The sequence below is a fragment of the Tachyglossus aculeatus genome, chromosome 5 (genome assembly GCF_015852505.1).
Source record: "Tachyglossus aculeatus isolate mTacAcu1 chromosome 5, mTacAcu1.pri, whole genome shotgun sequence".
Classification (NCBI taxonomy): Eukaryota; Metazoa; Chordata; class Mammalia; order Monotremata; family Tachyglossidae; genus Tachyglossus; species Tachyglossus aculeatus.
In genome coordinates, this window is record NC_052070.1 from 76,514,405 (window position 1) to 76,524,481 (window position 10,077).

General features: G+C 42.4%; 1 protein-coding gene across 1 annotated transcript in view; it reads left to right on the top strand.

The window, feature by feature from the left end:
- NRG1 (neuregulin 1) overlaps window positions 1-8,824 on the top strand; it is a 1,079,813-nt gene extending 1,070,989 nt beyond the window's left edge. The window contains 3 exon segments of the mRNA XM_038746358.1: window positions 1,360-1,490; window positions 2,287-2,493; window positions 8,114-8,824. Coding sequence (XP_038602286.1) covers window positions 1,360-1,490; window positions 2,287-2,493; window positions 8,114-8,768 — 993 coding nt within the window. The 3' untranslated portion in view covers window positions 8,769-8,824.
- Window positions 8,825-10,077: the final 1,253 nt, after the last annotated feature.

A 10,077-nucleotide genomic window follows, 5' to 3' on the forward strand; every position in this document is an offset into this window, starting at 1 on the left:
TGTACTCCATTGCAATTCATCCGAATATCATTCCTACATGCCTTCTCAATCAAATGGAAACTAATTCACCTACTCACCTAATTCACCTCTGACAAATCTACTTTTGTGGGCCCCATCCAAGGAAAGTGGAGGACGAACTTGAATGACAGAACTAACTGACAGTAGTGCTTCTCCTTGAACCACTCTCTCCCGGAAACAAGTTGAACAGACACCGGTTCCCAGTGTCAAGACACTAAACTTATTGCCACCCTTTCATTTATTCATCTCAGTGTCTAAAGTTATTGCCACCCTTTTGTTTATTCCTTATATGAGTATTATTCATTACAAATATTTGTTATATCTTGAACTTACCTTGAAATGTACACAACACAGCATCTCATCTTCCTTTCAGCCAAGGAATTTATGATGTCTTCGGAGAGCAATGACAATAATGCTGTCACAATACATCTTTATTGCTTTTTTTTAGCTCATTTTTTATACTGACTCCACTCAGCCTTTTTCTGCCACTCATTAATTTTAAAAATGTGTCCTATTTTAAGTATGTTTCCCCTCAGGTGAGCTATTTCTGGGCCACTGCGATCATATAAGGACTATCACCACCTTGATTACTTGGTTGTAATGTGCTCATGCATTATGTAGAGCAGGGACTGCAGTTGGAAAAATAAATAACTAGATGCCTTTATGAAATTGTCATCTCCCCTAAAAGTAATTTGCTGTTCCAGACCAGGGTCTACTGGGAAATTCACTATTGTGTGCCGGGCTTGGTCAGTAGATGGGGTTGCTTAAAGAACAAAACTACTGGAGGGGTAAGAGTTAGGCTCGGGGTTGTGAAATGCTGTCTCTGTTAGTGTGAGACAATTGGGTGCTAAGAAACACTCTCTCACTCAGATTGAGGGATAGAAACTTTGGTGATTAGTGATGAGGTTGACTTCTAAAAATCTGCTCCTAGTGAAGCAGCGTGGCCTTGTGGATAGACCACCAACCTGGGAGTCAGACATACCTGGGTTCTAATTGTGGCTCTGCCACTTGTCTGCTGTGTGATCTTGGACAAGTCGCTTCACTTCTTTGTGCCTCAGTTACCTCATCTGTAAATAGGTATTAAGACTGTGAGCCCCACGTGGGACATGGACTGTGTCCAACATGATTAACTTGTATATACTCTAGTGCTTAACACAGTGCCTGGCATATAATAAGTGCTTAACAAATATCCTAAAAAAAGGGAGAGGCTGCTAGCACAGCATTGGCAGCTGAGCCTCCACCTACCTCATCCACCCCTAGAACCTTTGCTGCATGGACTTAAGCCCATTTTCTATAATCTCTGTCTGTGAATCTGAAACAGGACTGTCTTTGTTTATCCAGCAGTATGTGTCCAAAAACGTCATCTCTAGTGAGCATGTTATAGAAAGAGAAACAGAGACATCATTTTCAACAAGCCACTATACCTCAACAACCCACCATTCCACCACCGTTACCCAGACACCCAGCCACAGGTATGAGAATAGAAAATGATGTATGTTCCTATCCTAGCACTGTCGCATCATGTATCTTAAGAACAGTTTGTGCTCCTGGAGCACAAATAGGAACCAGAAAAAGTGAATGAAAAAAATACGTGCCTTGCAAGAATTATCGCTTTGCACATAGTAAGCGCTTAACAAATGCCATTATTATTATTATCAGATGATTACAACCTTCCCTTATTGGAATGAAAAGGATGCAGTCGTTAAGACATTGCCAATCTTACATTGCAGGGAAAGGCTATTTTGAAATTAATTAGACTATGCATTGTCACTGTCATCCTGGGTTGTAGGTGGGGGTTCTTTTCCACTTTGGGTTGCTGACTCCATCTCATGGCAGGCCTTCTCCCATCTCATCTACTGGCCTTTCATAAAATAAAAGGCCAGTGAATTAATGAAGCTTTTAAATTGAGGGCTGTCTAGTGTCATCCACCACTCTCAAAATATAATTGAGTTTCTATATTTGAATGGGCAGCTCTTGGGGACTCTCAAGAGTATGTGCTCTCTGCCCCAAAGCTGGTGGATTTTAAAAATCTAGCACATTGAATGAATTTTCTTTATTAATGAATGGTATTTACTGAGCTGTGTACACTGCACTGAAGTAAGCACTGGGAGAAGTACGGTACAATATAAATTTCTTTTAAAAGAAAACCCTATTCCTCCCCATCCTAACCACCTAATTACTCCCTTCCAAATTCTCCCCCCTACTCATTTCTTCCTCTATTTCCCCCAACTTAATTATCTGTTCTCTCCTGCCACCATTTTTCCCCAGCTGGAGCAACGGGCATACAGAAAGTATCATTTCGGAAAGTCACTCCGTGCTCATGACATCTTCAGTAGAGAACAGCAGGCACACCAGCCCAACGGGGGGTCCCAGAGGACGGCTTAATGGCATAGGAGGCCCTCGAGAATGCAACAGTTTCCTCAGGCATGCCAGAGAGACCCCTGACTCCTATCGAGACTCACCTCACAGTGAAAGGTAAAATTGAAGGGTAAAAATATCAGCGAAGGAGAAACCGAGGGGCAGAGGATCCCATTAAGAAGCCAATGCTTCCTTTAAGGAAACTTACCCTGGCATAGTAAGCCAAGTAATGGGAATGTATTTGTTCCTGGGAGATGTCATGTTTTGCAGTGGGCCAAACTGAAACCTTCAGTGATTCTAGCCGTCAGTTAATCGTATTTATTGAGTGCTTACTGTGTGCAGAGTACTGCATTAAGCACTTGAGAGAGTATAACATAACAATAAACAGACACATTCTCTACCCACCATGAGCTTATATTCTAGGAGAGGAGAAGCATAGTCCTGGTGAAGAGCAGTTTAGCCTGAAATCAATCCCCAGGCATCTGCATGCTTGTAGAGTGATGGATCTGGGAATCCCCTGGTATATGGCAAGTCATTTCTTAGATAGAATGTCAGCCGTCTCAGGCCAAGGGTTGTGTCATTGTTTACTGGGGAGTCAGAGGAAAGCAATTGCCTGTTTCATCTCCTAGTATCACTTTTACGAAATCCCAAGAATGATCAATCAACAAACTGAGGAGCATTTCTGACAGGCTGCACTGGCTCTGCAATGTAGGCAGCTATCACAGTAGTTACTGCTTTCTGCACTGTTCTCTGGGAGACATCTGGATTTTAAAATGGTTTGGACTTCCATACTTTTGGGGTTTAGAAGAATGAGTGAGTCAGGGAAGGTAGTGTTCTGCATCACTGTTTGGGAAAACATTTTTCAGAACACTGTGCTTTTAGGCTGCTTTCCAGTGAAAGATTTAGTGCTGAAAGGGCTAATGAGAGATGAGGGAGAGTGGGAATGGAGGCAAAGGGTGAAGTCTTCTTAGAATCCAAGCACTGAATTCGTTACCACTAATGACTTCATAAGCTCCCTCCTCTCTCCCCACCCTTTAAAAATGAGTTTTTTCCCCCAGTTGTAACATGCCACACCCAATATATGCTCATCCTTTTCTACATTACACCAAATCAACCTTCAATCTTACCTTTCAAAAGTTGAAAGAGGTCAAAAGATTATTACCAAAAATTCCATAATTATGTTCTATCTCCTTTGTGGGCAGTTAATTTTGGCTAGACTCTTTCTTTGATTGGATGGCTAGAAGACCTTTTTTTTATAGTGGTATATGTTAAGCACTTACTCCGTATCAGGTATTATACTAAGTGCTGGAGTAGATACAAGCTAATTAGGTTGAACACAATCCCTGTCCCAAATGAGGCTCACAATCAATGCCCATTTTGCAGATGAGAAGTGAAGTGACTTGCTTAAAGTCATGCAGCAGACAAGCTGTGGAGCCGAATTGGAATCCAGGTCCTTCTGGACTCCTAGGCTTGTCCTCTATCCACTAGGCCACAGAACCATTGAACTCTGGGTTCAAAAAACAAATATAACTCCCTGGCCTCTTGTTTAAGCCCCTCCTCATTCCCCAGCTATACCCTCTGTCCTCTGTGGTCTTACTTCCTTAGTTTCTCCTCAAGGTCAGCCATGGAAAGCAGGGTATTTGCTGAGCCAAATTAAAGTTCCTGGCCACAGATTCCACTGAGGATCCCTTTGGCTGGGCTTCAGTGGTCCTCTTTTTTGTCTCCTCACTCCTCTCTTCCACTCTCATTTTTGTAGTGGAACTAGAAAAGATTTTGCCCCTAGCCTTTCCCAGGGTAACAGGGATGTCAGTGACACTCCCTAAACTATGGAGGTGTTCCTCACTTCTTTGGCCTGGAGGCCAGGCCTGAGGATATCACATAATAATAATAATGATAATAATGGTATTTGTTAAGCACTTACTATGTGCCAAGCACTGTTCTAAGCATTGGGGAGGTTACAAGGTGATCAGGTTGTCCCACAGGGGTTCATAGTCTTCATCCCCATTTTACAGATTAGGTAACTGAGGCACGGAGAAGTTAAGTGACTTGCCCAAAGTCACACAGCTGACAATCAATCAATCAATCATATTTACTAAGCACTTACTGTGTGCAGAGCACTGTACTAAGCGCTTGGGAAGTACAAGATGGCAACATATAGAGACAGTCCCTACCCAACAGTGGGCTCACAGTCTAAAAGGGGGAGACAGAGAACAAAACCAAACATACTAACAAAATAAAATAAATAGAATAGATATGTACAAGCAAAATGAATAGAGTAATAAATATGTACAGACATATACATATATACAGGTGCTGTGGGGAAGGGAAGGAGGTAAGATGGGGGCGAGGTGGCAGTGCACTTACTATGTGCAAAGCACTGTTCTAAGTGCTGGGGAGGTTACAAGGTGATCAGGTTGTCCCACGGGGAGCTCACAGTCTTAATCCCCATTTTGCAGATGAGGTAACTGAGGCACAGAGAAGTTGAGTGACTTGCCCAAAGTCACACAGCTGACAATTGGCAGAGCCGGGATTTGAACCCATCAATTTTTCAAATTGGGTGACCTACCCCCTGTCTCTGATACATTGCTACACCTTAGGCCTTTCCTGCTGAGGGTGATTAAGGTTCAGAGTCAAAATAAAGAGATCCATAACAGAGCAGCAGCCTAGGTTGCCATTGGTTAGGAAATATATCTACTAGAGATATAAAGGAGAGCAGAAGAAGCTCTAATTCTTTTATTCTGAAGAAAACAAAATGACCAAAGAATGAAATTCCAAATATTTTAGTATACTTTGTTTGTTCTTTGACTAATGGCTCAGAAGCCCATGATACAATTTGGGTTCAAGTGTAGAGGGCCTTTGTAAACTCAGAGCATGTTGAATTTGTATTTGTGTGTGCCAGTTTAGAAGTAAGATTTTTTGTGTTCAGCAATTATTGTACGATTATTATAAAGAATAACTAGTCTGTGCAGGGCAAAACTCATGATTATTTGGAGAGAAGAACCTTATATTTTTTAATTATTATGTAGACTCAATGAGGCCACATGGGGATTTTGAATAGAGGGATCAGTCCCAATATGTAAGAAGTGACTGTATATTTCAATTTATTTCAGTTAAAGTTGTTTCACTCAGAAGTGTCCCCCCTCATGCATAAACAGTCATAATGATGGTATTTATTAAGTGACAACTTAACCAATCACTGTGCTAAGCACTGGGATAGGTTCAAGACATAGATTCAAGCCAATCAGATTGGACACAGACTCTAGGCTCACAGCCTTAAAGGGAGGGAGAACAGGTATCTTATTCTCATTTTACAGACTGGGGAACTGAGACATGGGGAAGTCAAGTTCTTGCCCAAGTTCATATAGCAGGCAATAGAAACTAGATTAGCTCGCAAGTCTCCTGACTGGCAGGCCAATGCTCTTTCCATTATTCCAAGCTGCCTCCCTGAGAGGCCCATCGGATCGAGCCTTCTTGTCTGTCTTCTGTGATTCCCTCCTCTCCCTTTAGAAAAGGAAATGTAAAATGTAGAAAATATTTCTTTTATTCTTCCTACCTATAGAATATAAGTATTTTGTTGCAGCCTCGAGTCAGGTGATATCATTTCTCAAACTGGGGCCTGATTTAGTACAGTAACAAAAAGTCATAGTATTAGAAAGGAATAAAATCTCTACAGATGCCATTGTTATTATTATTATTTACAGATGAATTGTGCCCCTAAAATTGTTGATACCACACCAATAGTCTTTCACTTGCTGGAACTGAGATTAGTAACTTGTGGGAACTCACTGGCTCTGCCATGGAAGTCTCCAGCCTTGTTTCAAGGACAGCCAGTGAATTGCAGGAGGAAAGCCTCATGAAACTATTGTTTTAATCCTTGAGCTAAATTAAATTGGTGTTGGTCCCCATCTTAGGGAGCCCCAGTTTGTAAAGCACTAAACTAGGGGTCAAATAAAGGGGGTCATTTTGCATTAGAAAATTGAGCTAAGATTTTATCTGCTAAAAATTTGTGATAACTTCCTTGGTCTTCCTGCTTTTTTTTTTTCCTCTGGGGACTGTTCCCTGTCGTGTTCACACTTTCCTGCCCTGGGAGGACCTGTTAACACCTCCAGTTTCATCCCCGCCAACACACTCCCCCACTTCTTGTCCCCTCTCCTGGGCGCTGAGAGAGAGAGGAAGGAAACGATCCAAGAAAAAAAAGCCCCCCCACCAAACCAGCAGGACTGGACACAAATATGACTCCAAAGGCAGGGCAAGGAAACTGGCCACAAGCACAGTAAGTGCAGTACCTTAGTCAGGTGGGGGGGGCTTATGCCAGGGCTCACAGGGTGGGCTCTTGGGCGGGCTAGTGGAAGCAAACCATTTTCTTATGTCTGCACAGGCCCCCCATCACAGACATTAATCTACTTAGCCCTGGGATTTAGTTTTATGCCATGGAACTGTGGGACAAAGACAGATATTTGGGGAGTCGGGTGGGTACAATGTTCATAGGATGCACTTGCTTCAGGCAAACTCAACAAAGGATGTCAGTTCTCCCCAGTGCAAATGCCATTGTCATGAAATTGAATAAGTTAGACACTGAAGGCCTGAAAGAGTCTTTGCCATAGGTTCCTCATTCACAAACTAGAGATTTACTACTTAAGTACTTGGTAAGTAGCACCCAAAATGTTAGAATGGATCACCTTAAAGGGGAGCAATTCATGGAAAAATGTCACCTCATAAAGAAATTATTGTTACTGTGGCTTTTTTCATGTATCTTAATGATTAAAATGCCCCAAGTAAGCCGTGGTGGCGTTAGAGGAGGAATCGAAGGTACTTATTTGGATTTCCAAGGGGTAGGAGGATAGCTATTCTGAGCAGACATTCTGTTTCAGATAGTGAAAGCTGCGTGATGTAGTGGATAGAGCACGAGCCTGGGAGTCAGAAGGCCATGGGTTCTAATGCCGGATCCTACACTTGTCTGCTGTGTGACCTTGGGCAAGTCACTTCACTTTTCTGTGCCTCCGTAACCTCATCTGTAAAATGGGGATTAAGACTATGAGCCCCATGCGAGACAGGGATTGGGTCCCACCTGATTTGCTTGCATCTACCCCAGGATTTAGTACAGTGCCTGGCCTATAATAAGTGCTTAACAAATGCCACAGTTATTGTGATTAGTGGTAGGATGGTATTTATTTAGCACTTACTGTGTGCAAAGCACTGGGAAAGAAATGAATAAATGTGGTCTAGGCCCTGTCCCTGGTTCCTAATGGGATAACAGTCCAAGATGAGTATCCACCCAGTCCTCCCGGATCCTTTCCCACCCTCCAGGTCCTCTCTAGTGATTATTCAGCTCCTTAGTCCCCAAGTCCCTTGGGAAATTAGTGGTAAGAACATACATGTATGTAGTATCTCTAAAAAAAAATTCTACTTCCACTCTGCCCATTCCTGAACTTCAGTAGAGAACTGAAAGTCGAGACATGCTCCTTGTTTCCACTGTATTTTAATTTTTCCCAATGGACACCTTTTAACATGTAGAAAAGCTGAAGTACTTTTGTGGGAAATTTTATCTTCCCATTGTGGCTAAACATAGTACATGCCGGAGTGCAGCACACTCTTGCTGCCTGCTACTTGAGAAAATAGAATTGTTTAAGTCCTTGGTCCCATACCTTAGCTTTAGCCCTATGAATGATGTGTTTGTTTTCTGTGGTATGCTGCCACTGCTTCTTCAAGACTCACAATGTTTTCTCTACCTCCATAGGTATGTGTCAGCTATGACTACCCCAGCTCGCATGTCACCAGTAGATTTCCACACTGCTAGCTCCCCAAAGTCACCCCCATTGGAAATGTCTCCACCTGTGTCAAGCTTAACGGTGTCTGTGCCCTCGGTGGCAGTCAGCCCCTTTATTGAAGAAGAGAGGCCTCTCCTGCTGGTCACCCCACCTCGATTACGGGAGAAGAAGTATGACCATCACCCCCAGCAGTTCAACTCCTTCCACCACAACGCCGCCCATGAGAGCAACAGCCTCCCCGCCAGCCCCTTGAGGATAGTGGAGGATGAGGAATATGAGACCACGCAGGAATATGAGCCCGCTCAGGAACCCGCAAAGAAACTCGTCAATAGCCGACGGGCTAAAAGAACAAAGCCCAATGGTCTCATTTCCAACAGGGTGGAAATGGACAGCGACACAGGCTCTGAGAGCAGTAGTTCTGAGAGCGAGACAGAAGATGAGAGAATAGGTGAAGACACCCCTTTCCTGAGCCTACAGAACCCCACGGCCACCAGCCTGGAGCCAGGCCCTGCCTTCCGCCTGGCTGAAAACAGGACTAACACACCGAGCCGCTTCTCCACACAGGAAGAATTGCAAGCCAGGTTGTCCAGTGTAATAGCTAATCAAGACCCTATCGCTGTATAAAACTTAAATAAAACACATAGATTCACGTGTAAAACTTTATTTTATATAATGAAGTATTCCACCTTAAATTAAACAATTTATTTTATTTTAGCAGTTCTGCAAATAGAAAACAGGAAAAAAAACTTTTATAAATTAAATATATGTATGTAAAAATGTGTTATGTGCCATATGTAGCAATTTTTTACAGTATTTCAAAACAAGAACAATATCAATGGTGCCTTTATGTTATGTTATGTTGAGAGCAAGTTTTGTACAGTTACAGTGATTGCTGTTCCACAGTATTTTCTGCAAAGCCTCCCACATTCAGTTTTCCTGGCTTCTTGTGCATTGCATTATGGTGTTGACTGGATGTAGGATGTGCAAGACGTGCAACCGTCCTTATGTTTGCTTGTAGTAAAGCGCTTAGTAAAGTGCTCTGCACACAGTAAGCGCTCAATTAATACCATTGATTGATTGTAGTAGACTCTCTGATCAGTCTGCCCTGCAATGGCACACCCATCCCAATACTGTTCTCTCCCGTAAGGATTTTTATTTGCTTTCAGTATAGGAAATGAGTTATGTCTACTCTCTGCCAGCCAAAGGTTTGCTTCAATGGGCACTGAAATAATAGTAGAACCAACAGCATGCTACTATTAATTACCGCAGGAAAACCGCATTAGGTAATGTTAAATATTAGGAAGAAAGTAATACTGTGATTTAAAAAATATTATTAATCAGAAGACAGCTTGCTTATTAAGAGATATCATTTCATGTTCCTTTCTGGAGAGGAATTTGTCCTAACCATCCCTGAGACAGTGTTTCTGGTCAGCAGTCATGATGACCCCACTACTGCCTAAGAGTACTTACTGGGTATCACTTCCTCTCAGTTCCAAGGAAGAGGGAGAGGTTAGGAAGGGTTCAGCCATCTGAAAGTCCATCCAAAAAGGGAAAGGGTACAGTGATCCAGAAACTGCCTTTTAATGTTGATTTTGAAATAGGGGATTAGTGTTTCCTCAGCTTGAGAAAAGGGAAAGTCAAACAAAGGAATAGAGGGTTGCTGTCAGAACAGAAGGTGCCATTGGTTCAAAGTAGCAGGCTGTGGCATATTAGAAAGTGGATATAGAGAAGATCTAAATGGAAAGTTACTGAATGGCAAAACAAAAATGTCTGTTGAAAAAAAATGATTTTTTTTCCTCAACAACAGCATATTAATCAGGTCCATAATTGCCAATGGGATATTTTGTTATGAATGTGCAAGTGATCTCTGATTGTGAGAAGTGGTTTACTAGCTGGATATATAGTATTGGATATATAGCACCTCCTTGACCAC